Here is a 26567-nt window from a genome sequence, read left to right on the forward strand (position 1 = left end):
ACAACAGTTTCGACACTGGGATTATCGATGCTGTGACGACGACAACCACGACGATAAGCACCATTTCTCGCACCAAATCTCAATCAGTACCTGTAACAACGACTCCAGTGATCACCACAACGACTACAACTCCATTGACAACCACTACTGCAACACCTGATCCCAGTAGTTGCGCCGCGCAGGACAGCCCGTTCGCTGTCGATGGCGTCTCGTTTGCATCATATTGTGGTACGAATGTCTATGGACGTAACATCATTGGCACTACCAGACTGAATGACTACTTGTCTTGTGCCGCATATTGTGCGTCTCTTGAGCTCTGTACAACATTTATCTCGATACCAAGTCAAAGGTACTGTTATGCTTATGCAGGCCCGACGGTAATTGGCGAACCTTACAGCCAATACGACTCAGGCGCTGTTGTTGCCCGCGCATCAGCGACTAGTTCAATTCTAAGTACAAGCTCCCAGACATCGTCTAGGACCATTTTTACGACTACTCGCTCTATGACGATAACGGGGTCCCATTCAGGAAGCACGTTTTCGACTGGATCCCGGACTATAGTAAGCTCTTCCTCTTCTACTTCCACCACAAGTCCTACACCTGATCCAAGCAGTTGTGCTGTACAACCCCATCTATTTATCATCGATGATGTCTCCTTCATCACATCATGCGGTGTAACAGTGGTTGGCACGTATTTCATCAGCGAAGCCCACGGCATCGCCAATTATCTATCTTGCGCCGCGTATTGTGCAAGTATCGACAACTGCTCAAACTTCGCGTTCATCCAAGATGACTACCGGTGTTGGGCATACTCAGGCCCTTCATTTAGACCTGACCCCAATACCACGGCCTATCAGGGATTCGACTCCGGTACGAGAACTACAGTCACCAGCAGCAGCGCCACGACCACTACAACGCCCACCCCGCTTCCAACGGACGGATGCAGCACGCTTCAGAATCCTTACAGGACGCCTAACTATCACTACTACGACCTGAATTGCAACAAATTAATCAGTGGAGGAGGCACGGTGCTGGACGGGGGTTCTTTCAGCTCTGAGACCTTCCAGGCTTGCATCGTCCGTTGTTCCGAGGTGGCTGGTTGTCGTTTTGCGCAATTTCAACTTCAAGGCACGACATGTACTTTGTACTCGGATTCACTGGGACCAGTCGTGGATTCTACCGCAGCGTCCTATGCCAATCTCGAGGAAGAATGACGGCTTTTTGGTATCCTATTCTATGATAGGAGACCGAGAAGGAGTTTCATTCTAAGCGGAATGTTGGATTCGGAATAAACGCAAGAGTGAAGTTTCAGAGAAGTCGGAAGGAGTATAGAAGAAATACTTGTCGAGCTGGGTATATAGGTGAGCCAGTCTTCAAGAGCAAATTTATAACCAAACTCTGGAGGCAGAAATAGGTCGGAGATGATGCATTCAGTGTACGGACGAAATCAAAGGGGTCCCTAACGCAGGAAGCCAAAAGGGGCCACTAGCGGTAATTTACCATACCTACCAGACTGCCCATCAGGTGGCTGGCTGAGCTTTGGCCCATAGCAGAGCGAGATTGTGATCAAGGACGAGGATGATGAGATGGAATGAACAGAGGGATGGGAGTTTCATCAGGTACGAACCAAGACCTCTATTGTCTATTTAGGCGTTTGGCATTTTACCGTTTGCCGTGAGCGTTTTTCAGTTACTCTTCATTCGTCCACTCATTGCTCAAGTCGCGTGTATTGGCTTGCCGTCGGCAATGAGAAATCCGAGCAGTGCTGTGTTATTGCAGAAGTATTGTTTCTGCGTCACCATTTCTGAGCTATCCTTACTTTGGGTCAATGGACCGCCGTGCTCTCCTTCGGACTTTGCCCGTCCCCTCTGCAACGTATACTTACGAGCCATAATATTCAAGGATCTTACATCCGATAACAGACGTGCGGCGAATGCGGCCGCACAATCCTGAGGAGGTCCAACGGGTACCTCGAAGCAGAACGATTACACATGCTACTGTGGGCTCTTTGTCTCTGCGGTGCCTGACATGATCATTTGAGTATCCAATGAGTCCCTCCAGCCGTCAGACGACACATCAACCAGGTGGATTTGAATCCAGTTGCTGTAAAAGCACCACGATGCGGCACCACTGTGGCTATATAGCCTGTTCCCCCGAGGTTGATGCAAGGAAGAGGATGTAGTTTAAGGTCTTACTGTGAACGCACGGCCTGGTATTGAGAAACTTGGCTGAAAACTACCAGGCAATACTCGACCGAAAAACACATCATGGCTTCTCCTTCCAAGGTCTGGTTCATCACCGGATGTTCTTCTGGCTTCGGCAAGGCACTTGCCCTTGAGGTCCTCGGACGTGGTGACAAAGTGCTCGCCTCGGCGCGCAGTGCCACGAAGCTCGAAGCTCTCAAAGGTGCCGGTGCCACAGTTTTCCGCTTGGACGTCACCTCTCCTCTCGATGATTTGAAGAAGATGGCTGAATGGGCCAACAATCAGTACGGTAGAATCGACTACCTCATCAACAACGCCGGATACTGTCAGGTTGGAGGTTTGGAAGAACTCACGTGAGTGGCGAACCTGACAAGCATAGCTGACTCTCTGAGCTCATCACAAAGATAGTCCAGAAGAGACCCAGGCTCAGTTTGCAACCAACGTCTTTGGCCTCCTCAACGTCACTCGGGCCATCCTACCATATATGCGAGCCCGACGGTCTGGAGTCATTGCCAACTTCTCCAGCATCGGCGCATGGAGAGGGACCCCGGCCGTCGGGATCTACGAAGCGTCCAAGTGGGCCGTCAGTGGTATCACAGAGACACTCCGCCTCGAGCTCGCCGAGTTCAACATCAAGGTCTGTAGCATCGAGCCGGGGTACTTTCGCTCCGACTTCTTGGCCAGCGGCCACAAGAACTTGCACGAGCACGTGATTGCCGACTATGATGGGACGGCTGTTCGAAAGACTGAAGAGAGGGTGGAAAGGACAAACCAGAACCAACCCGGGGACCCGGCAAAGGGGGCCAAGGTCATCGTCGATGTCCTCACCGGTGTGACCGGTAAAGGTCGAAAAGATATTCCCGTCCGCATCGCTCTCGGGGCAGATGCAAACAGGATCATCAAGGGGAAGTGCGAAGAGACCATCGCACTCTTGGATGGATGGAAGGAAATCACATCTTCGACCGACTTTGAAGCACCGGGTGAAGTATCGACCGTCGTCCCTCCCTGAGTTCCATTTGGTGTCTGACAGGCACACACATACACACACGAACCAACCCCCTGTCAATAGTCTGTTGCTATACATATCACAAGACACACGGGGTGAGTACTTTGAGCCATAACTACCTTTCTAGTACCTATTGGCCAGAATGACCCTTGCTCCCTCAAACGAGTTCAGCCTTTCGTGTCTAGAGCCGATGGGTGACTTTCTTTTCCGTGTTACTCGAAATGCACAGTCATTGTCTCGTATTCATGTCCGCCATGGTGAAGGCTATTTTTTCCAGGTCGGTATACTAGTGTGTAATAGACCAAAAGGCCACTACGCGGGTCCAAGGGAGAGAAAATGTTTGTTTGTGTCAGGGCTGGTCAGCAAAATAAATAGCCACCTTCCTCTTTTGTGTTCCAACCACTGGCAAAACACCCCCCCTGTCGTCGTCTTCGTATTCAAGCTTTTTATGATACATTGTAAACAAACCAGTACATGCAAGCACATGCAAGGGTAGTAGATGTTTCTATTCTTACCATGCCGCGTGATATTGGTTTGGGTCAACGTTTTACACCCGAGCTTGCTCGGACGAGTGTAAAAAGTATATGCATGATCTGGCAAAAGATAACTATCTTTCTATTCTGACATTTCGTGTACTTGTGCCCCCCTTCACTACCTACTTTGGTCCAATCACATCACATCTCACCTCTTGCTCCATCGGGGTTTGCCATCCGTCTACTCCGTTGGAAAACAAAAAAGGGGGCCAATATACTTACTTACCTTTGTAGGTAGGTAGGTACTTTGTGTACCGTATGGTTCTAACCGGTAATTGTACTTGACTCCGCAGAGTATTTTGGCACACAACGGACAAACCTACGGAGAAATATCCTGTATTGACAGATGGATGAAGTATGGAATCACTGTGAAATACAGGCCATAGCTCGCATGCCCCTCCTCGCAAGCCCTTCGATGAAGCTGAGGAGGTCTCATGGTCGTTCCTCATATTCGCACCTTCTTCTTGTGGAGGAAAAAAAGGGTAAAGTATGGACCGGAGAAGGTATTGTCGAGCATGACTGTTCCGTGGAGAGGGACATCGTACACGTACCTTTGTCATGAGTCGGACGTTTCTATTCTTGTCGAGAATTTCTCGTTTCTCGTCTCTCGTTTCAAGTTTCTCTCTTTTTTGTCTCCCTTCCAGGGGTCGACCCTGTCACGGTCTTGTCTTGTCGTCTTGTTGTACTCCATGTCGTCGATTGGCCCCAAGCACGAGGCATGCAGATGGAGGGTCTCGTGTTGGTTGACCAAGGACAAGCTCAAGAAATGCGGGAATTATGTTCATGATGCACAACTCACAACTCACACAAGATCATATGTTTTTTTGGGGGTGATTATCGTAAAATCTATCATAGAAACCTCCATTCGAGATGCCGCGAAGTCCTGCGCCCTGCTAGATCACTGCAGGTTTGTCTCACACTGCACAGATAATCGCAGTAGAGACTGGATACATGTAATGTGGGAGTGGAAAGAAGAAAAAACCCCCTCCCTCTCCCCTCGGAGTCGCTCGTATAAGTAAACAGAATGATAAACAACGTGACTTGTCCTTCATGTACACACAAAAAAAAACAAAATAGGTTCAATCGTAGCTTTCCATCCCCTTTCCTGTATGTTGCCGACGTGAAAAATGACATGAACAAATTCCCGATGCTTTTTTGGCTGTTGCTTGTGCATTTCCCTTTCTTTTCGTCATCTCAAAAAACGATCGTCAAAAACTTCTTGCTGATGTTTGGAGGGAATAAAACCATCGCTAAAGGAGGAAAAGAAAGAGAACCCCAAAACTTAGAGACGACCTTGGTGGTGATTTTCAAAATTATCCACAAAAGTCCAATCGATATCGCCCGAGTTGAGTCGAGGATGCGGGTCGAGATTGTAGCCCAACAAGGCCGTCCGGGCATGAGAGTCGACTTCGTTGCTTCCAAAGCTGTGCTCGGACCCGACGGGGAATTGCTGACCCGGGAACGCAGGCAAGAAATCGTCCAACCCCTGGGTTTGCTGCTCAGAGTAGATGCTACTTCTGATCCCGGACTGCCAGGGCATGGGGGCGATGAACGAACTCGCGGCGTCCGGGGTGGAAAACGTCGTGTGCGCCAGGGCCGGGTTGGACAAGGCCTGGAAAGCCGTCGGTTGCGCCAGGTCCATCTGGTGACTCGTCGGCGTCGGGATGGTGAACTTGGGAGGCGTCGAGCCGTTGGAGTAGTTGGTCCTCGCCACCTTTTGTCGATCCAGCACGGCCTTCATGCGTTTCCTGATGATGGCGTTGCTTCTCTCCAGGGCCGGCATGGCGTTGGCCGTCTTTTGCAGCACGTCCAACAGGAAACCCAGCCCGTTTCTTTGTGCGGCCGTCGCCTGGTCCTCTCCAGGTTGACATTCTCGCTCGAACCGTAACACGGCGATCGTGGCCGCAATGTACGCGCTGTACGCGTTGAGATACGACACGTGCGACAACCCAAACGTGTTTGCTTGCAACATGATCAAGTCGTGGATGGCGGCCGTGGCTTGTATGCAGATCTGGTAGGATCGCGTAGAACCGGGCGCGTTGACGTCTCGCGCCCCGAGTATGACAGGCCGATGCAGTAGGATGACTGTCGTATGGTAGAGCAGATTGAGTGACATGATATGGACTGGCGGTGCCAGGGACGGCATCTGATCGGGGTTGATTCTCAGGTGGGAAGGCAGAGAGATCAACCAGTCACGCAGATCTCGCGATATCCGAACGAAAACTGCTTCGTTTGCCGCTTTGGCTTCGGTCGAGCGCTCTTCGTCCTCCATGTCACGCCGGGCGGCTGCTTCGGGTGAATAGATATTGTGCATTACGTCGTTGAGTATGACACAGAGCTTGCACAGTTGCCGGAAACACGACACGACGTATCCAGGACATGGTTGGTAGTTGGGCGCATTGGGAACGTCCGGCCGAGGGGTTTCACCATAATACGGCGCCCAAAGGTCGTTGTCGCTGTAGTCGTCCATGAAATTCACAGGCACTTCTTCCGTGTTGGGCGTGAATCCAGGCATTCTACCAAGGTAAAGGGACAGGATCTTGTCCCAAGTGTAGCAGCTCCAGAAAAGTCGCTTGCGGACCTCGATGTCTTCGGCGGTCAAGCTTTTCACAAAAGATTGCAGTCGGTCGCTGGGCAAATGGATACCCATATCAAGAGCCATTCGGAACGCGATGCCCGCGAACGTCCACGATTGCGAGTTGTTTCCAAACATGACTTCACGAGCCGACTGTTGTAGAAGCGCTTGTATGGTTGCAATAGTTGGCTTCTTCAGTATGTCCATACCCAAGCCGAAACGAGCTTCATCCGTCATCCTTTGCATGAAACTTGACGCACTCATTGAGCTCCCAATCGAATTCTGTCGGCTCAACACGTCATGATACTGGTCTTGGTAAATGTCATGATTGAGAAACCTAGCACAATGTGCGTGAATCACCTAGAAGAAAGTCAGAAGTCGCTCTGGAGACACTCTATGCGAGGGCAGGTACCGACCTTCAACAGGGTTTCTGAAAAATACGGTGGGTCTTGGGCTTCGGGCGTGTTCAAGTCAACCATGGCCATACCCCTCGTAAACGCTGGTCTGTACACAATCAAAAATAGCGGATGTTGCCAGCACCAGTGGTATTTAAGAATCTCCTGGGAGATTTCCTTGGGCACATTGGCTTTCGCAGCGCCATTGGCGATGGCAAATGGTTCAATCTGCCTTTGGTGATTGGCGTTCAAAATAAGATCTCGTCTTACACGTTGGTCCTCTTGAGGATTTCCGGTGACTTGTGGGTGTGATGGCGGTATGGGTGAACGGTTGCTTTGCGTGGAGGGTGGCTGATAGATGGGAGACGTCGAATTATGAAAGGCAATACTGCCAGAGTCATCTATACTGATGTCTGCTTCCCACTTCACTTGTCGATTGCGATAGGCAAAATTACTTGAATTTTGCGAGCCTGCAGTTTCGCTCACTGGGGAAGCGCCAACAACTGCCTTCTTCTCGTCCTGAGCACTGGCCTGCCATGTGTTAGTATGTGGTTGATGAATGCTCGCCACGCTACCGTCGCTGCCCACCTTTGATAGCCAGACTTGTGTTTTGGCTTGTCGGAGTTGTGTTTTTAATTCTTGAATTTCCTCTTCGAGAGATCTCACGTATGCAAGTGACGGTGGCTTGTCATAGTGACAGTCGTCCTTGTAGGCTATACACCTACCAACCATCAATTTTGTGAACAGAAAGTGTCCCAAGGTGATCAACTCACGTTGTGCATTTTGGTGTTTTCCCGTCGCATTTGGACTATCATACAGTCAGCCCACTTCAGACTCTAAGGCATGTCGTTTGGGAATTTGGGAACAGAAATGGAATTCGGTGTAGGAAATGTGAGGTGCAACGTACCTTTCTCCTACGACAACCTGCACACGTAGATTTACGATGTTTGGACTTTGGTTTCGGTTCGACTTCTGGAGGCATGTTGATGGGTGAAGGTCTCTTGCGACAATGAAAAGCAGGTGGTGTGAAGTTTAGATTCTCGAAATGTAATCAAGCCTTATAGGATCAGAGCACCTTTTGGATCGATTTCTCCTCACAAAATGGTTCCAAATTGGAGTCGTCAGCGGAGTGCTGGGATCCCTGCAGCTCTACTGGGGTGCTCTGTTCACAAGCACGCGGCTAGGCTTAGCCTTGTGGTGATTCAGTGGGAGGCCAGATGAACTTTTGCGCTGGCGCCGCAGAGTAAAGTCAAGGGCACACGGCAGCTATCCCATAGAGGATTAGTCGGTTTGTACGGGAATAGCATGTCAGGATGAACATACTTAGCCTCTCGAAATATATCTCATCGATCCCGTCCACAGAGATGGTTGGTGGGTGAGCAAGCACGAGAAGGGTAGGGGGTCTGGATCCAATCGTCACAAACCTCGTCGCTGCAGCCGAAATGCCAGGGCCACGACAACCTCGCAGACTCCAGTTTCGAGCAAGACCTCCTAGTTCTGACGAAACCATGCAGGCAGTGCAAGGCTAGAGAATAATGATACGAGTTATTGTGCTCGAGGAAGGATTCTGTAAGACTTTGAGCCTACAGTCGCTTGGGCTCGGACTGGGCCATTAGCGCCATCGAACAGTCAAGCTTGCATCAAAGAAATTTGGGTGGACTGAGATGATCACCGATGGATTGGGGAAATCCGCCACAGATGCTTACAATATCAGTCCCATGGCTGTCCCGGGACACTCGCATGTTTAGGCAGAGAGGCACTGGCCCGGGGATGCTTTCGCTTAGCTTGACGCTATGTCGGGGGAGCAACTCGAAAAAGGTGTTTCTAACTGCCCTAGACGGCATCAAATGTGCGAAAGTGTCGTCGTATTGGAGAGCGATGAGCCGCAGGGGTCTGGGAGTTCAAACGGGAAGGTGGTCCCTATCTCAGTCGGCATCATCGGTGGGAATAGCGATGGGTATGGGGAATGAAGAGACCCATTATTACGGAGACCAGCTCAACGGGTACTCGTGCTCCGTATCTCGCAAGCGTCGTGGTGTTTTTGGCCCCGAAATATGCGACAGAGAGGGTCAACGCTCTTACGAGTAGGGCTGGTGAATCCATGACCACTGTCTCTTCCTGCTTTCCTCTCAGCCTCTTCCACGCAGGAGGAATTCTGGATGTGCTGGCGGTGACGGTGACGGTGATGACGGGGTCCTGAGTGAACCAGGCGACGGAATTGACCAGCATCAGGGCCTTTTACCGACGGGCACCGACCAACATGACTAGCAGGTGGTACACAATGGATACATGGATACCCTCGCCGTGCACACGAGTCTTAGGTCAAGGCTGCCCAATCAAAGCAACACTACATTTCCTACTTGTCAATTCATGCATTCACTCCCGGTCTCGACTAATCCGCCTCCTCATCGCTTAGAGCGGATCCGCAAGTCTGGAAAGAAAATCTTCCTTCTCTCACTTGAACGAATACGAGGTCCAGACGAATCAGCAGGCTCGTCCTGTCCCAACTATAGCACCATCAGCACTTTGTTTGAAACAAGCATCTCCGACTCCAGCACGAGGCATCAATCCACTTCCCTGCTGCCACGAGGAGGCCAGTAAACGCCCCATGCACCGGTCAGTATTAATCCAGCAAACAGGTCCCGGTCAAGTCTGGAGAATCCTAGTCGTTGCTTTCTCAGCCGCACTTTTCATTTGATGCTATGCTGCACACCCTGGTTCACAGGGCAAAACTATTAACCTCGACAGAGTGGTGCGAGCGCGGATTCTTACGCCGGCCTCCGGATATTCATTCAACAACAACACAAATCAGGCACGATACGCCGCTCATATCCGTTTTGGATGGCAATAGCCCCCTTCAAAGCCTTGCTGAATCATACATCACATCACCCTCCTTGATGCAGCAGCAAGTTGCTGACGAGCAGACGTCCCGACCCGGGCCCCCCCTCCACGGAACTTTCACCGCATGGAGATATGTGCCCATTGTGTTTTACAGTGCTTGAGCTGGTCATGTTCAGCTGAGTGTGAGGGGAGATAGATCAGTCGATGCCATCAAGAATGGTCTTCTTCTAGCTCAAGCAAAACCAAGACTCCAAGAAATGCAACCTTCCACAAGCGCAATATCCATACTTGGTTGTCAGCCGCTTCGGCATCGCGTCTACAGTTAGTTTCGCAAGTCGGCGTCAAGAGGCTTCCGAGAGCCATGACTCCATGGTAACAAGAATTTGGCTTCGGAATATGTTTTCCTCTGCTCAGATCCTTCGAAATATCCTTGCATTCCAGACCCTTCTCCTGCCCAAGAGATTCCCTCGTCACGATTTCCTTGCGACCAGAACCGACAGACTCTGCGCCAGACCTGTCTATAGTCATCATGTGCTGGACAAGGCTGATCAGAGGTCTACATTCTAATCAACAGTATTGGCCCCCGAGCCGAAAATCCGGGATCTTCAAAGGATCGTTTTGGCAAGGGTCCCATAAGATGTTGCTGTCGTGACTATCCATAGATGGCTAGCAAGACCGCGCCCGCAACCTCCGTCATACAGTAGATGATAACCTGCTGACAACATGGTCATCTGCTTGACGTCAGTTCGTGCAGCTCCGCCTTGATACTAATTTGGGTGTCTGCAATGCGAGTCATGATGTGGGTTGATTGTAGCTGGAGATATTTGCTGCTGGATGTACAACTGAAGTGACAAAGTCCAGCAGATTTCAAGCTTTGGGGAACAAATGCTTGTCTCGGCTTTGCATTGTTGGCTCAAGTCATTTATTCATTGGGGATGTGGGTTTTTGTGATTTTCTTCTCCAGAACGTTCTCATGTCGATCTGCTATTTAATTTGCCCCCCCCAACAACAATTCAGCCAGAATGTCGACAAAGGCTATGGGCTCATAGAGTTGGAGAGAAGTGACCGGCATCATCTTCCGCCAGGACATTATTCGTATTCCTTGTTGTCCTCGGCTTGCATTTCCCCTCGCAGACTTCAGCATTTTCCATCCCCTCGAGACTGTTATATTTCCCAGGCATCTGTCTTTCTAGAATACGATGCTACAATAACATTGTGCCGTAAGATGTAAGAAACAGCCTCGTCAACCAGGGTTTCTGCATACCAAGAGACTAATTTCCTCACTCGCCTGATCGCCTGCATTCTCACACACGTCACTACAACCGTCGGGCAACAGTATCTCGCGACGCCGACATTGTTGCTCGCTTCATGCACATAATCAGTAATTATGCGTCACTAGACTCGATTGTGACCATCAGGCCGTCCAGTCTCCTGTTCACACCGCTTTTGTCTGTCGTGTTGAGAAATCTCTGACACGTCGAGGACACACCATCGATGATGGCAGCCGCGAATCGCTATGGGGAACCAACAGTCGACAAAGACTTCAAGGTCGACGACGATCGTCCATCGGTCACTCAACATCTCGGCATGGGTGATGAGAAAGCTCAGGCTGATACCAATGAAGATTCGCAAGATCCTCTGAATTGGCCGTTATGGCTCAAGGTAGGTTATTCTTTGAACCAACAATCTTTTGAGACGCCAACTCTAACGACATGGAGATCATGATCCTTATCCAAGCATCACTACTCGCAGCCATAGGCGGCCTGAATACCGCTACAATCAATCCTGCATACGGCTTGCTGGCTGAACAATTTGGTATCAGCACAGTCAGAGCATCGTACCAGACGTGAGTCAAAAATCTCCCGGGTAGACCACTGAAGAATGAAGCCCTGACATTGTGACCCTAGAACTGTATGTATCGCGCTCAACGGAATTGCTCCATGGCTCTGGATACCATTGTCCAACAAATATGGCAGGCGGCCAGTCTACCTTGGAACCACCTTCCTCGGCTTCGCCTCTGCCCTGGGCTGCTCATATGCCCAGTCGTACGGACAACTGATCGTGGCAAGAGTATTCAACGGGTTCTTTCCCGTCGCATTCGCCTTGGGCGCGGCCACTATTACTGACCTTTTCTCCTACGACCAAAGAGGGAGGGCTATGGGCTTCTTCACCGTCACCATGACCACGGGCAGCCACCTCGCACCCATTGTAGGTGGATTGCTGGGGCATTACTGTGGATGGCGATGGATCTTCAAGTTCGTCTCCATCGTCGATGCAGTCATGTTTGTCACTGCGTTTTTCTGCCTCCCTGAAACGCTCTACATCAGGAATGTCGCCGCCGCAGCGGAGGTGTCCAGCCCTAGTTCCAGACGCGAATCATCACCGCACGCAACTTTCACCCGAACCACCTATCTTCGGCATCTACGACTATATTCGTCATTTCCTCAACTCTCCCTGCGGCCAGGTCAATTCGTCATACCCGCTCTGAAGATGGCGAAGTACCCCTCCGTTCTGTTTCCCGCCCTCTACTATGGCACCATGTATGGCTTCGCTTCGATTCTTCCGGCGGTGACCGTGGCAGCGATATTTACCAAATTCTTTCACTGGACCACACTGACCATTGGACTCGCGTATGGTGGCTCGCTCACAATAGGCGGCATCCTGGGCGAATGTGTGTCAGGCTGGGTCGTCGACCGCATTGTGAAGCGTGGGCGGAAGCAGCTCGGTCGTGACCCAGAACCAGAAGTCAGACTCAAGGCCATCTGGATGGGCGAATTCCTCGTACCGGCTGGTCTTTTGATCTATGGGTTTTGTCTACAGTATCGTACGTCTTGGATCGCCCCGATTTTGGGGATGGGGATTGCGTGCTTCGGCCTCCAAATCATCACGACTACAACGTACACATACGCCACCGACTGCTACAGGCAGGAAAGTAGCGAAGTGGCGCAGCTTTTCAACTTCATCCGTCAGGAGATCGGCATGACTTTTGCGTTTTACGTGGTCAGGTTGGGCGACGAGATCGGGTATCAGTGGACGTTCCTCATGTTTGCCCTGATTGGAAGCGTACTGGCATTCATCCCCATGCTCCTTGTCGTCTTGAAAGGCGAAGTGTGGAGAAAGAAGCTGGGAAAACCAGTAGGTGTGAACGCCTTCGACAGCATGTTCGCGGCAACAAAGGGGGGGAAAGGTCCAAACCATCACGACGTCTGATTGACGATCCAGTATGGGTCCGTCGAGAGTGTGAGACGTGTGATACACGAAACAACATACCAATTGACGAAAACTCCTCGGCCGAGTAGGAGCTAGTGTGGGCAAGGGTATGCCGATCCGAGATCTCCAAGCTGCAAGGCTGCAAGATTCGTTTGGGAAGGATTCCGAATGACCCGATCGATCGGGGATCAGCCATGCGGGTTTTTCTTCTGTTGGGATGCACGTCAACCCTGCATGATGCGCCTGTTCTCCGGACAGAGATGCAAGGACACCCAGCCCAGCAGGGCTGCAGGGCCCGTCCCGCGATCATGGGGGAAAGAGCGACATTACTGAAGCGAGCTGCATTTCTCTCTGCAGCAAGTCTCGAATGGTCGGGCCGACCCCCTGGACCTTTTCTGAGTCAATGGACAACAAGAGCGGAAGGACTCCGAAAGGGGGGGAGGGAACTGGGACTGGGACTTAGTAAGTCTCCGAACTTGCAACGAGCGGCGTCTTGCCGTACGTACCTATACCTGAGGATGACAACACACAAACCAAGCCCAAGGGCGTTTCTTGGCTGGAGTGGTACCTAAGGCAAGACATTTTTAGATGTCCTGGAGTCCTGACGGCGGTGCGAGGGAGAGGGGATTGACTTTTCTGGGAGATGTATAAGACCGGATGTACATCGTAGACGTGGATTCGTTTGCTTTGGACGCCTAGTGACTGCTTTGAGGCGGGGAGCATGAGGGAATCAATGAGATTCTCGACACTCTCTGCGTTATGTCCGACGTTGCTGGCCCCATAGTAGGACGGGATTGTTCGAGAAAACGGTTGTCGTGTACAGTACACACACGCACCTTTCGGTATACCCTCGTGAGGAATAAAGTCCAGAATATATATACCTAGTCATCTAAGTAATGTAAAACAAAAATGCTCACTTTTACAGTATTACGGGGTACTCACGAGTCCGATAAACCACACACGGCCACTCTCCGGGCGTGCACGTTGCAAAAACAAAAAAGCAAAAGGACGGGCCGACCTATTTTATAATACTCAACCCTCCTGTATCTTCGTACGGGCGTTGATGGGGGTACCGTCGCCCTGGGTCATGGAAAACGTGAATGAGATTTTGCTTGCCGTGTAAACTGGCCACCTTGAAGCCTTGATGATCTATCAAGCACCTTCGTAGCAGACCGAGAGACGCAGTACGTTCACGGATAGTACTTCGCAGGCGCAAGTGCAAACACAAGTACAGAGTCCAGAAAACGAGTGCTGATTAAAAGAGTCCCTCATACTTGTCGGTCAGGCGCCTGTGGAAATTGGGATAATGACATGGCCCATGGTTACTTCCATGTCTCCGTCTCAGCCTTATCCTATCTACCCACCTCCCCTTCCCATGCGTCAAGTCTCGCGTTGCCGCTGACAATCCTCATTCCTCGGGGTTGAAGCAAGAGGAGCTCTACCTCGAAATTTTCATCTCCGACACGATCGGCATCAAGATCATCCCTCCATGCATCTTGCAATGCTTCCGCCATCGCCTGAGGCCTCTCACCAGTACCATCACCATCAGGAGGACCGGCTGCGAATGTTCCTTGGGTGAACATAGCTTCGTCCCTAAGCCGCAACCTTTGCAGTCGGATGCCTTCAGCTCTAACGCTTCGCTGTAACTCTCGGTTTCGTCGTTCTCGCAAGCTGATGGCCCGGGCTGTCGGACTCTGCTCGCCAATCCGGTGATCCCACCTGCCATTGTCGAGCATAGACACACTACCAGGACCTGCAAGAAGCATGCCAGGAGGAGCAGTATATGCAGCATCATGCTCGGTGACAAATGGGCCTCGCAAGAGATCGGCAGGGGTTTGTGGCTGGGAAACAGCAGGAAGAGAATCGTTATATACCGGAAAGCCACGGCCGTCCAGACATAGGTGCCGGTATTGGCGTGGCTCGGTATGAGGAAACCCGCTTGCGTTTCTGACTGGAGTTGGAGTGACTGGGAACTCTGGAGATGCTGATTCTGCGCGGTTCGAAGAAGGTGTCTCGATTGGTGATGCATCCGGGATAGGAGGTGAACTCGGCAGGTAGGTCGAGTGCTCTGTTAAACACAAAAGACTGCAACTTCTGTGTGCTTGATCTGCATCGGACAGATCGCCCAAACCGTCAAAGTCTTCATTCGTGCCTAGGTCAGAGTTGTCATGGAAGGTGTAAGTGTCTGACAAGGGTGGCGGCAGGACCAGGGCAGGCAATTCGGCAGCATGTTCGCTCGGGCGGCTGGTGCTTTCAAGGGACAATCGCCTCAATTGATCAGTGAGCAGAATCTTCGCTGTTGTGTCACTAGCATAGTCTTCGACCTCGGCTGTTCGCCAAAAATGAGTCAAACTTCGCCTGCTGGGATTCTTGATGGTGGTGTGCTTTGATGAGCCAACGACGCTTTCCGAATGAACTTCAGAACTTTGCTTTTCTGGTGAGGCAGCTCTGAAGAAGCGAAGGAGTGAGCTTTTGCGGGGGGCATGCTTGTTGACTCGCATCGTTGGAACCGTGGTTTTCGGGGATGGTGATCTGTTGTCTTCATGGTGCACTTCGACTCTGCATTCTTGACCTTCAATATCTTGACCATATGAGGTCGACCGGGAGCCAACCTCCGAGAAGGCATTCTTGATGGTTGACCCAGTCTGCCAAGCGTCTTGTGTTTGATCCTCCTCTTCTTGCGGATGTGGAATGGCACGCTGAGAGGTAAGCTCGAATGTACTTGGGGCTGCCAGATTGAAGTCCGTGCAAGTCAGGCCATTTGCTTCTGCTTGAGCTTGTCGATAGTCATTGAGATAACGAGCAATATCATGTTTCTTGAAACCCTGCCGCAGTAAGCCATAATAGATATCAGCCTGTTGGAGACTGCACTCGACATCAACAGGAGAAAGGGATATACTGCTGAGCGGTAGGCGTATCATGGTGTTTTCTAATTCTTTCGCGTTGCTATTGACGGCGATAATGCGGAGGTCAAGAGAGCCATAACGTGGTCCTGAGAGTCATCATCATGGAAGTTGCCATCGCAAACAATAGCAGTAGCAAGTAGTTCACGCTGAGAAAGAGAGCATTGTTCCTACCTCTGTCTCTTCAACTGCTCACCTAGAGCACACGCAAGATCACATATCACTTGATATCACTTGCGTTCGATGACATATATCTCTCAAATCCCACATTCTCTTGACAATCGTAGAACAACTCAGGTTTCGAAATGTGATGTCTCTCACGACTTCTGTCTTCGAAGCAGAGACCAGCTAATCCAAGGCCTCCACTACCCATACCCATACCCATACGTGGCAGAGCCTCTACAGTTCTTCGAAACTCCACAGTAATCTCGATCAGTACCGAAGCGGAATAGTCTTCAATGATGGACTGTTGTGCGATGGCGAAAGCTATGCTTGAATGAGCCTTGCCGGCGAACTGGTGGCTTGCGAAGGTTTGAGGCCACAAGACAAAGACGCCACTCCATCGGCGGTACAAGAGTTCATCGAGTATCGAGCGAGGTGATTTGCATCCTGGCAAGCCAAAGGCCAGGAAATGAGATGAGATCGGCCACCGGGCGTGGCGGCACGTCACCAAAGGTGGATGGAGAGCCACCCGACGACTACGATGCTCACTAAGGAGTTGGGACTTTGTTTGGGGCTACAATAGGCTACAGTTGACAGATTACAGAGGACCTGGGGCTGCTACTACTGCTATTGCTGGGGCTCACTAGGCCTGATCCTGCACCGGTAACGGGACCTGGAACTGGAACCAGCAATGGCAACTGCGCCTGCGCCTATAACGACGATTACAGGCTACGAGTGGCCTGCATCTCAAATCACCACCAACAACAGACTAACCGCCATCTTTGCATCGGCATCGTCGTCTCGCTTCTCAGTTACAAGCCAGACAGAACAACACATCCTCCAATTGAATCTCCCAACTTCTTTTTTTCCAAAAAAAGGTCGTTTCTACGCTCGCTACCTTGCTGGGACTGTCCGCTGCTCGTTATCGTCGACGTCTTCCTTTGCGCCATTTCCGACGGCCTCTTTCTCCCCTGCGACCCCATACCTAGGCGAGATTTTGAAACAAATCCGAGTTCCCTACACATCCTGCACCATTATCCTTGGTTGTCTCTAGACTACACCTTCACGGCCTCATTGCCTCAATCTACACTGCCAGGCTCTCTGCAGCAGCAATAATGAAGAGACGTACACGTACACTGTGATCGAGACATTCTTTCGAGGCCCGAAGCCGCACGTCATCGCTCACCACGTTGCTCTTCCAAGCCACTGCGTCCACGACTCCCAAGATTGCAGGCAAGCATGGCCGACCTATCTCTTGGTCCGCTGAGGATTGCGAACCCGGATGATGCTTCTCCTGATACCGCATTACAGCCACAATCTACGTCGGCCACAGTACCAAAGGTCTCTCCTCTGAACGATGTCACCGGACGGACCGATTACCTCTCAGCTGTCCCTCGCAGATCCGATAGTCCTGTTTCTCCGCTGGAGACGTCTCCGGACGGTCCGTTGTCTCAAATGACTACTGAGCTATCATCATCAGTCTCGTCATCTACTGCGCCCTCAACGTTTACCCCGAATAGTCGCCCCGCGGACCGAACCGCACAGAGGTCGAATCTTCCCTACACATACCAAGATCAACAGCAAGCACAGTTTCCTCAATACCCAACCATGATACCCCGGAATGGACAAGACCCCAGAACGAATTCGAATCGTCCCGGGTCAGTATATTACACACAAATGCCTGTTAACGGTGCCGCCAGCAACGGGATATCGAGACAAGGGTCGTACAGAGTACGGAGTGACGGCGCCGGCAATTCAGGCTTCCCTGTAAGGACCTCTTCAAAGCGAGCAGGCGTGGGAGAAGTGGCCGGTGTACCATCAAGAGACGACTCACATACGGAAAGGGCATACGGGCAAGGACAATATACATTGGGCAACGCCCCTCTTCCCCCCCGAAGGACTTCTCGAGGAATGGGCTCAACACGCATGGGCTCTACTCCGGTCGGCAGCACACCACTGTCTACCACTCCGAAATCGATACAGACACCTCTCTCCAGCTCACCTTACAATCTCGAGGATCGACCCTTGACCAGCGCAGCCGAAGACTGGCAAGAACGAGGAGCGGCTGTGGGCGTCAAAAAAGAGTACGATGCCGATGGTCGGGTATCAATCAAACCCGTTAAAAAGGGGGTGAAGGATTTCAATTTTGGACGAACACTGGGAGAAGGTTCTTACAGTACGGTGCTTGCTGCGACAGATCGATCGACGGGCAAGGACTACGCCATTAAAGTGCTCGACAAACGCCATATCATCAAAGAAAAGAAGGTGAAATATGTCAACATTGAACGGGACACGCTGAATCGGTTGACGGATCATCCTGGAGTGGTCCGATTATATTACACCTTTCAGGATGAGAGATCCTTGTATTTCGTTCTTGACTTGTGTCCCGGAGGTGAGTTGCTGGGGGTGCTTAAACGAATGTCGACATTTGACGAGGAATGCACCCAATTTTACGGAGCACAGATTCTCGACACAATTGAGTATATGCACAGCCGAGGCGTCATCCACCGGGACTTGAAACCCGAAAATCTCTTGCTCGATGAGAACAAGCACATCAAAGTGACCGATTTTGGTACGGCCAAATTGTTGCCAGAGAGGAAGGATATGGAAGGGCGAGTCGATTTCGAACCCGACGCAACCTCAGATGAGAACAGGGCTAACTCATTCGTGGGAACTGCGGAATATGTGAGCCCTGAATTATTGACGGACAAGAATGCATGCAAAGCCAGCGACCTCTGGGCATTTGGGTGTATCATATATCAGCTTTTGGCTGGTAGACCGCCATTCAAGGCTAGTAACGACTATCAGACATTTCAGAAAATTGTCAACCTTGACTACGACTTCCCTCGAGGCTTCCCAGATCTTGCTCGGGACCTCGTAGAAAGATTACTTGTGTTGGATCCACAGAGGCGCCTTTCACTCGAACATGCCAGAAACCACCCTTTCTTTAACGGAATTCAGTGGGGTCGAGGCTTATGGCAACAGAAAGCGCCGCGGTTGAAGGCCTATGTCCCTCCTCCACAGGCACCTATCAAGCTCAACGGTGGCGCGGAGCAAGAGAGCTATCCCTCCAACATTGCCCCAGCACATAGTACACACCCTACCATGCTCCCTCCAAACAATCAGAAACCGCGCCCACGGGTGATAACCGAGTTACCGCCACCGAGCCAACTCGACATTGAGTGGTCACCGGTCCTCACCAGGAACAACGAGAGAATCCTTAAGTTGGGTAATCTTTGTGTTGTATCGACACCAAATCCTCACAGTCCTCATGGAAGCGAAGGTGGAAACAAGTTATCCAGGTTGTTCGGCAGTAGAGACACCAAGAAGCGACAAAGACTTGTTATGGTGACATCAAGTGCTCGGATAATCATTGCCGCAGCTGGGGGCGAGGAGAAGAAATCCAAGTCAGAGATCTCTTTGTTGTCACCAGGCACAGAATTCTCGAGTGCGACAGATTCGAAGGGAATTACTCAGTGGATTGTCGATACGGTAAGGTCTCCTAACGTTGTTCCACACTTTCATGACTAATTGAGAGAACAGAAAGACAGACACTTCGTTTTCGAGGATCCGAAACCACCTTCGAACGACCAAATGGCGACGGCCATGTCAGCACAGGAGTGGCTCGATGTCCTGGCGAGAGCTCGAGAAATTGCAATCTCTCTGCAAAACTCGAGCAGCACGTACGGAAACGACGATACACTCAACTTATCATCTTCCGGATTATCTAGTCATGCAAGCACGATCGATAGGACATCAGACCTGAGTCCTCATTCAGTAAACCATGGGCACTCTGGTCGTATGATGCTGCACAAACAACACTCTGGAGGCGATACCGAATCACTCAAGGGCAGAAAGCGGTTTAGCAAACGGCAGTCCAAGAGCGGATTGACTGCGGTCTTCTGATGCGTCGTTAGCATTTTCGTTTGTTTTCTTGGACCATCATTTAGCATAGCGTTGTCATTGTTGATGTTGTTCAGTGGGCGTGGCGATTTCGTGTGGACATGAGCGGGATAAGTGCAATTGAAGTCTACTGAGCTCAGCCTCTTGAGGACGTATTTCTTTGTATGAGGGAGTATTGAAGAGTAGCCTTCATCATATAAACCTAGACAGGATATCTTGGCCTGGGAATTCATTGAGGTCACCGAGCAGTAGCGGATTCAACCATCAAGACTGCTTTGTTTTCGATGAGGATTGACTGGGCTCTGTGTAAACTTCTTCTTCATCCATTAACTTGCTGGCTTACCGAGTTTTCCTTTAGTGCCCTGTGTCTTCCGCAAATGATAAGCCGATCCTTATTGACTACACCCCGGTCATCTTCGTGCCTTGGTACTGCGCTGAGAACGAGTGGCTGCGCTGCTTCGGACCTGCATACGAGCTATGTCCTAAGAGGCATGAATCGCCTGCATCTTCATTGCCACACTTCGTCCCACGGCGCCAGCCGCAGTCGATGAGCATCCGCAGCCTGACTCTTCGCGCATGGCGCAAAAGAGAGAGGTCTCTCGACGACGTTACGCGACTTCTTGTCCATGTCACTCGAGGTCGAGTGCAATCAGCGACCCCCGATACCCGAAAGGCGCCTCATCCGCGCTCGCGACCTAGATACTCGGACTGTCTTTTACGGACCTTCCTCCTTGCGCCCAACTGCAGTGGGCTGTCTGCCTCGATAACTTTCCCAAGCACGGGACCTGGAATAACGAGGAGGTACAGTCTTGCCGAGCCGGGTGTACAGACAGAGAGGGGCATTGTGGTCTGTTATGGGCACACTTTGGACAACAACCGGCGCAAGACTCATGCATACACGAAGACCACGAGAAAGAAGACGACAGGATCTAGAAAACATACATCGAACCTGACCATCGGTTTTCTGCGCAAATGGTTTCACGTGCTGAAGTAGCAGATCGGTCTCGAGGGCCTGCCTCTGTCGTTTCTCGAACGTCGCGGTCTAGACACCACCATCGAAATAGATCACATCATGGAGGCCAAACTCAGACTTCTCTGAACGAGTTTCCCTTTTTCTCCCAGTCTGGAGATGTCGAGATTGTGATAGCATGTGATGGACACGAGAAGCGATATCTATTACACCGCTTTACGCTGGCGCAGTTTTCGGGATTCTTTGAAGGCAACACTCGCGAAGAATGGTCGCGCAATCAAGCTATTGCACCTTCACGGCAGGAGCAAGCTCTCAGTGTGATCGGCGAAGAGTCATCGCATCCCGGCTCTGCGCACAGTATACAAGGGAGACCGATCTCACCGCCTCGGCCGCGCTGGCGTTTTGAATTAGACTGGGAGAATCTCGAGGAAGATGAAGACGAGCCCATTCTGGTTCGAAGAACACCCGAAGGAGCTTTGTTTACTACATCCCACCCACCGCCACCACCTTATCAAGCTGAGCCGCAACGAAGGCCGCGCCCACAACCTACACATACATCTTTTTTTAGATCCATGGCAAATCTTGCTCTAACTTCGCACCATGGAGCGTCGCAATCAACAGCTCAGCTCCCTGTGACGGTAGACCCTGCATTGGGCAATCCTCTGTTGCGCGACTACGACAACCTGTTCCGAATCTTCTACAATTACCCTCCACTCTTGAATGCCACGAACATCGCCTCTGCCTATTCCGAGTGCAAGGCTTTGCTCAGCTTGGCAGACATGTACGAAGCCTTGCCAGTTGTCGGGCCTCGGATTGATCACCATCTACTGCGATTCTCGAGTCGACTGTTCAAGCAGATCGCGAAATACCCACCATCATATCTGAAATTAGGCTACCTTGCCCGGAGCCGTATAATCTTCTCCGAAGCACTTACACATGTTGTTGGCCAGTGGCCCGCAGGTCTGCCATACATCAAGTCTCCTGACCCCAATGGGGGCGGGTATGAAGTCCCACAGTCCGTAATTGATCTGATCGAGGATAAAGTCGACGAACTAGAAGAGTTGAAGTTGCGCATCGAGACGAAATTGTTCAGATTGACGCTTACCACGAGTCGTGGTGAACGGGTCAATCCAGTAAACGACTATTTGGGCTGGCTTGCAATGAGCCTATGGAGGCAATGGCTTGCCGAAAACACAACTCCAGAAGTCCGTGGTATATTGAAAAACACATCGCCTTCTTCCTCCTCGAGACCAGGCAGTGCGAACCCCGGTGGTGCGAATGTTCCGCCTCGACGAACAGGAGGTACTACGGCAGGTGACACAGCGACCTTGGCCGTCCAACATCCACCTCCACCACCTCCGGTGCCTGTCAACACAGGTCGAGTATTCCGGATGATTGGAGCAACGAATCCCGAGGCGTTCCTGCCACGGGATGAATTAAAACGGTTCCTCAAGATACAGCCGCCGGGTCATTCCACCTCGGCGGTCTACACGAGGGACAACCTTCGACGATTTGAACGAAAGATTGACGAAATCAAAAATGTCGCCAGGGATATTGTGAAGCCGTTAACAAGAAACTGTTTGGAACTTGATGTACGAAGTTTTTTGAGTGACGGGCAAGGTGGCGGCGGCGGGTTGGGATATTTGACTTGTATGAGGTGTGAAGAGGAAGACATCCCTTGGGAAATTTAATTCGATATGGAATCTCACCAAATTCTCTCACGAGCACCGATTTCTCTGGAAACACAAGGCGCTTTGTGTATTACTCACGATACCAACGACCTGGACGAATTTTTTTAAGGTGGGATTTTTACCCCCCTGTTTTTACGCGCTTAATGAATCATTGAAGGATTGATCGGACTTTATGGACAAATATATCTATCAGATAACTCTTGTGTATTTGTTTTTTGATTTTCCCTGGTGGAAATTGGAAATGAATTGGATCGATATGACTATATATTTGATGAGTTGAAATTGAGATTGAGATTGAGCCTGTGAGACGACATGCGTCTATGTGAACGGCAACTATTTCAGGGCATGGCGATATTTCCCCCTTTTTTCTGTCGTGCTCAAATCTGTGTCCTCGACATTGAATCGTAATTACCTGTGAAAAGCAATCATGAGGGATGAAAACAAAAACCAAAACATCGGTACACTGTACACTGTATGACGATCAGGAAAATTGTTGTATTGTCTATTGGTCTATCGATAAAAACATGCTGTAAAACTAGGAAAGCTTGACACGATGTGCCTGACCCAACGGTTTCCAACGTCGATATCGCTGTAGCCGAAAGAGTGTTTTCTGCCTTGGTACCCTGATTTTTCTCACAACGAAACAACACCATTCGAACCCATACTCGATGTCATTCTGGTCCCATGACTGCCCACGAACAGTGTTCGCTGTTTTGCTCAACCGTTTGCCGTCACTCGTTTCTCGATTCGTCCCGGACACCAGTATTCGTCATCCGACACCACGATAATGACAACGTCCGTCCACGCCCTTCAGGGGTTTGTCCCCACTCGACAGTTTCGACGAGAGCCACGGGTTCAATTCTGAGGCATGGCGGTCCAATCCCAAGCCAATCGTCGACCTCGATGATCTTGCCAACGGTGTGTCAAGTCTTGTCGCCGTAGATGATCTTGACCTCGTTCACCTCCATGGTCGCCACCACCATCGCTGTCGCCATCACTGTTTCGAAACTCCGAACCGTCCGTGTCGGTATCGACATCAGCATCGTCGACTTGGTCTTGGATCATGTATCCCGGGTCGGTGGTCAGGTCGAACGTGAGGGGAGTGGTCGAGCCCGTACCGAATGCAGGGTGAGGACGGAGACGGAGACGTCGACGTCGACGTTGACGAATACCTCCTCGTCTAGTGTCTGTACCAGAGATGGAGCCCGAGTTTGTGTCCGTGTCCGATTCAGGGTCCGAGTCTGAAGTTTGAGAAGAAGTAGAAGTAGAAGAAGAAGAAGCACCTGCTGTGTCATGGTGTCCGTGGTGACCTCTCTTTCGATTCTTGTCATCGTCGTCATCGTCGTCGCCCCGACCAAACCCTGAACCAGAGCCGGTTGCCGTTGTGAATGGTGACGATCCGGTACTCGACTGCTTGCGACCCGCGCATTCTGTCGTGTCATTCGACTTTGGACCATGAGTCGACTTGGTTCGGTCGTCATGTTGGTGATCACTTCCATTTCCATATCCGATGGTGCCTCTGCTCGGACAGTCTCCGATTTCTACGTGGTGGATTCGGATAAAAGGCACCAAGGGCATGGTAAATCGGACTCGTGTATATCGTATGTTGGTGCCAGCGGGACCTGCAAAATCTTCAGACGCGTAGCCCTCGATTGTGTTGGTAGGCAACGGTGATACGTGAACATCAGTCGAGGGGACGGACAAAAATCTTGACGATGTTGCACTGCTTTTGAGAGCTCGCGAAAAGGACCCAGGTAGTCCCAGTAATGAGTGGGTGTCATCATCGCTCGAAATTGTACCCATGGTTGTAGTCGGACTGTCGTCCTCAGCTCTGGTTACGTGAGCGTCTAGATACGCGGACAATGAGAGACCACTAGTCACGAAGCGGAAGACAAGAGTCGCACACAACAACGTCAATGAAGAGATGACAGAGGAGGTGGTACTGGCATGCACGGATGACAGGTAGCTCGAGAATTTGCAGAGGAGAACGTAACCTTTGGCGTTGTTGGGCGAACAGTAGGCGGATACGATGGATTCGACAAAGAGGATGGCGTAGTATTGCATGAACAGGTACAGGATGAGTTTGGCCATGGCTTCACTGTAGACTTGGTCGAACCGTAATGGCCGCTGGTAAGGGGTTGTATGTATGTCGAGACTTGTGCTTGTGCGTGTATGTTGGTCTTGAGTCTTTGTATCGTTGCAAGGTTTCGTGGTGTCAGTGGATGATGATTTTCACCGTCCCTGGCAGTTGCAAGGCGTTGTGCGTCTGTTGTATTGTGGTAATCGGTGATCTCTGAAGAGGATGAAGCGCTTAAATACCTCGATGAAAGTCCCAGGCCCCGTCTCAAGGCAGTCGTCGACGCCGCGGCAACAGTGCTATGATTCATTGTGATGGTGGCTAGTCTCGAGAGGCAGTGCCAGACATGCTCACTTCTCGGCATTGTATACTGTCCCCTGGGCAGTAAACTGGTATAATCATTTCTTTGTTCGGATCTTGATACACCCAAGGCACTACCTTACCTTGGTATACTTGTGAAACGAGACTGTCTCGGACGTACATTGTTGAACGAGCCTCAGAAAACTCCCAGTCATGTACCCCCTTTTGGGTTTTGATCACAGTTCGTCTTCGATGCAATATTTGTGCATACATTTTCTTTGTTTGTGATAAAAACACTCTCAGACTCTTCCCAACCAGAGTAAACTCTTCGGCGTCAACCAGAACTGCCTGTGAATCGCGTCTTGGTTGGCAGTGGCCCCCTCAGATTCTCGATCCAGCGCATCTTTGAGCTCGACCTGATGAACCTTCCAGGACCTGAGGAACAATGTACTCGCCGCGGCAAAGAGAAACATACAACCCACAAATATCTGCGAGCTGAGATATCCGGATGTCGCGACCATTTGCAACGCGATCGGTTCTGCAAACGTCGAGGGCAACACCAGAGCCAGGCAGATCATGCCAAACGCAGAGGGCAATCGTTTGAGCCCGACGACTTCGGTGGTCACCGGCGCCACCGTGCTCCAAAAGATGCCGCAGACACAGCCAGAGGCCAATGCGAAGACGAGCAAAACACCGTACGTCTTGGCCGGCACCCACAGTGCCAGACACAAAACTCCGGACAGGGCGGTCATGAGCGCCGCCATGTTGAGCCGGCCGAACGAGTCGCTGTAGTAGCCGATGATCGGGCGCCCGACACCGAGTCCCAGGTTGAGAAGCGCTCCCACGACAGAACCCTGACCTGGCGACAAGCCGATGGAGATGGCATAGTTGGGAAGTGAATAGAGCAAGACAATGTATGCCAGTTCGTTGCCGACGCCCCAAAGTATGACCAGTATCACCTCGGTCTGCCTGTACTCGCGGTAATCGAAAACGTCCTGGATCGGCTGGATCGCCTTGTTTCGATCTTTGAGCAATACAGAACAAACCGCATTGACGACCAAGCCGCAAAACGCCAGGACGCGGTACGTCCAGTCCACACCGACCTCCTGGACCAGACGTCCAGCGATGAGGTTGTACACGAGCCCTCCGAGGCCGGATCCCGAAGCCGCTATCCCAACGGCCAAACTCCGCCGCGTCGAAAACCACTGAGGCAGCACGGCGGTGGAGGGGATGTAGAGGAACCCCAAGGCAAATCCAAAGCAAACCCCCTGACTGAGGAACAAATGCCAGATCTGCGTCGCGTACGAGGCACCGAACATGGCGGCGAAGACGAGCAAAGTGCCAATCAGGAGAGTGTTGCGCGTACCCAGCGATCTGACTGATAGAGCCACGACCGGGGCGATGATGCCCGACGTGGAGATTGAGAGTCCTCCGATGAGTGCATACTCAAGACGAGAGGCATTTTCGAATGTAGAGTCGGATAAGTAATGGGCGAGGAAGATTCCCCATGCCTGACGGCCTTTCGGTCAGTAGGGAAACAAGGTCGTGTGTACGGAGTACGGAAGGTAGAATTACACTATTCAGACCCCAGGTGTGAGCATTGATCATGAAGCAACATGCCGTGCACACCCAGGCGTAGCCACCATTGGGCGGCGGCTCTTCAACCGAGACAGCATCTCGTGGTGGAATATCGGTGAGATCAGTGATAACCTGAGGCGCTGGATCGGATTTGCCATGCGGAGATTGAAGTTCTACGTCTGACGAGGATCCCATTGACTGCAATCCTGATACAATGTT

The 26567-nt window shown here is 51.2% G+C and overlaps 8 protein-coding genes across 8 annotated transcripts; 4 read left to right on the forward strand and 4 right to left on the reverse strand.

Moving 5' to 3' along the window:
- Nucleotides 1-2267: 2267 nt before the first annotated feature.
- On the forward strand, nucleotides 2268-3213 carry PV06_02395 (uncharacterized protein; the record flags this gene model as incomplete). Its single annotated transcript, XM_016403070.1, has 2 exons — nucleotides 2268-2557; nucleotides 2613-3213. 2 exons carry the CDS (start codon nucleotides 2268-2270, stop codon nucleotides 3211-3213), a joined length of 891 nt encoding a protein of 296 aa, XP_016266967.1.
- Nucleotides 3214-4833: 1620 nt separating this feature from the next.
- Nucleotides 4834-7734, reverse strand: PV06_02396 (uncharacterized protein). Its single transcript, XM_016403071.1, has 5 exons — nucleotides 7621-7734; nucleotides 7487-7521; nucleotides 7302-7434; nucleotides 6735-7244; nucleotides 4834-6678 (listed from the first exon to the last, which is right to left on the reverse strand). The coding sequence occupies exons 1-5, from the start codon at nucleotides 7693-7695 to the stop codon at nucleotides 5026-5028; spliced, it is 2406 nt and encodes an 801-aa protein (XP_016266968.1). The 5' UTR covers nucleotides 7696-7734; the 3' UTR covers nucleotides 4834-5025.
- A 2992-nt stretch (nucleotides 7735-10726) lies between these two features.
- On the forward strand, nucleotides 10727-12922 carry PV06_02397 (uncharacterized protein). The gene is made up of 3 exons (XM_016403072.1): nucleotides 10727-11216; nucleotides 11273-11400; nucleotides 11462-12922. The coding sequence occupies exons 1-3, from the start codon at nucleotides 11049-11051 to the stop codon at nucleotides 12762-12764; spliced, it is 1599 nt and encodes a 532-aa protein (XP_016266969.1). The 5' UTR covers nucleotides 10727-11048; the 3' UTR covers nucleotides 12765-12922.
- Nucleotides 12923-13767: 845 nt separating this feature from the next.
- On the reverse strand, nucleotides 13768-16317 carry PV06_02398 (uncharacterized protein). The gene has a single exon (XM_016403073.1). The coding sequence runs from the start codon at nucleotides 15683-15685 to the stop codon at nucleotides 14117-14119; it is 1569 nt and encodes a 522-aa protein (XP_016266970.1). The 5' UTR covers nucleotides 15686-16317; the 3' UTR covers nucleotides 13768-14116.
- On the forward strand, nucleotides 15969-20093 carry PV06_02399 (uncharacterized protein). Its single transcript, XM_016403074.1, has 2 exons — nucleotides 15969-19321; nucleotides 19373-20093. Exons 1-2 carry the CDS (start codon nucleotides 17069-17071, stop codon nucleotides 19733-19735), a joined length of 2616 nt encoding a protein of 871 aa, XP_016266971.1. The 5' UTR covers nucleotides 15969-17068; the 3' UTR covers nucleotides 19736-20093.
- Nucleotides 20094-20195: 102 nt separating this feature from the next.
- Nucleotides 20196-22721, forward strand: PV06_02400 (uncharacterized protein). The gene has a single exon (XM_016403075.1). It carries the CDS (start codon nucleotides 20705-20707, stop codon nucleotides 22391-22393), a length of 1689 nt encoding a protein of 562 aa, XP_016266972.1. The 5' UTR covers nucleotides 20196-20704; the 3' UTR covers nucleotides 22394-22721.
- Nucleotides 22722-22875: 154 nt separating this feature from the next.
- PV06_02401 (uncharacterized protein) lies at nucleotides 22876-24752 on the reverse strand. The gene has a single exon (XM_016403076.1). It carries the CDS (start codon nucleotides 24482-24484, stop codon nucleotides 23249-23251), a length of 1236 nt encoding a protein of 411 aa, XP_016266973.1. The 5' UTR covers nucleotides 24485-24752; the 3' UTR covers nucleotides 22876-23248.
- Nucleotides 24753-25069: 317 nt separating this feature from the next.
- PV06_02402 (uncharacterized protein) lies at nucleotides 25070-26543 on the reverse strand (the record flags this gene model as incomplete). The annotated part of the gene is made up of 2 exons (XM_016403077.1): nucleotides 25070-26281; nucleotides 26346-26543. The coding sequence occupies 2 exons, from the start codon at nucleotides 26541-26543 to the stop codon at nucleotides 25070-25072; spliced, it is 1410 nt and encodes a 469-aa protein (XP_016266974.1).
- Nucleotides 26544-26567: the final 24 nt, after the last annotated feature.

Source organism: Exophiala oligosperma (assembly GCF_000835515.1).
Source record: "Exophiala oligosperma strain CBS 72588 unplaced genomic scaffold supercont1.2, whole genome shotgun sequence".
NCBI classification, from domain to species: Eukaryota; Fungi; Ascomycota; class Eurotiomycetes; order Chaetothyriales; family Herpotrichiellaceae; genus Exophiala; species Exophiala oligosperma.

What these genes read in the sequence shown, in the direction of transcription:
- PV06_02396 (XM_016403071.1), bottom strand. Translation starts at nt 7,695, where the DNA reads ATGCCTCCAGAAGTCGAACCGAAACCAAAGTCCAAACATCGTAAATCT. An exon ending in CACAAGTCTGGCTATCAAAG is followed by an intron (nt 7,245 to 7,301) that starts GTGGGCAGCGAC and finishes AACACATGGCAG; the next exon opens with GCCAGTGCTCAGGACGAGAA. An exon ending in TTTCAGAAACCCTGTTGAAG is followed by an intron (nt 6,679 to 6,734) that starts GTCGGTACCTGC and finishes ACTTTCTTCTAG; the next exon opens with GTGATTCACGCACATTGTGC.
- PV06_02397 (XM_016403072.1), top strand. Translation starts at nt 11,049, where the DNA reads ATGATGGCAGCCGCGAATCGCTATGGGGAACCAACAGTCGACAAAGAC. An exon ending in ATTGGCCGTTATGGCTCAAG is followed by an intron (nt 11,217 to 11,272) that starts GTAGGTTATTCT and finishes AACGACATGGAG; the next exon opens with ATCATGATCCTTATCCAAGC. An exon ending in GTCAGAGCATCGTACCAGAC is followed by an intron (nt 11,401 to 11,461) that starts GTGAGTCAAAAA and finishes TTGTGACCCTAG; the next exon opens with AACTGTATGTATCGCGCTCA.
- PV06_02398 (XM_016403073.1), bottom strand. Translation starts at nt 15,685, where the DNA reads ATGATACGCCTACCGCTCAGCAGTATATCCCTTTCTCCTGTTGATGTC.
- PV06_02399 (XM_016403074.1), top strand. Translation starts at nt 17,069, where the DNA reads ATGGCCGACCTATCTCTTGGTCCGCTGAGGATTGCGAACCCGGATGAT. An exon ending in CTCAGTGGATTGTCGATACG is followed by an intron (nt 19,322 to 19,372) that starts GTAAGGTCTCCT and finishes TTGAGAGAACAG; the next exon opens with AAAGACAGACACTTCGTTTT.
- PV06_02400 (XM_016403075.1), top strand. Translation starts at nt 20,705, where the DNA reads ATGGTTTCACGTGCTGAAGTAGCAGATCGGTCTCGAGGGCCTGCCTCT.
- PV06_02401 (XM_016403076.1), bottom strand. Translation starts at nt 24,484, where the DNA reads ATGGCCAAACTCATCCTGTACCTGTTCATGCAATACTACGCCATCCTC.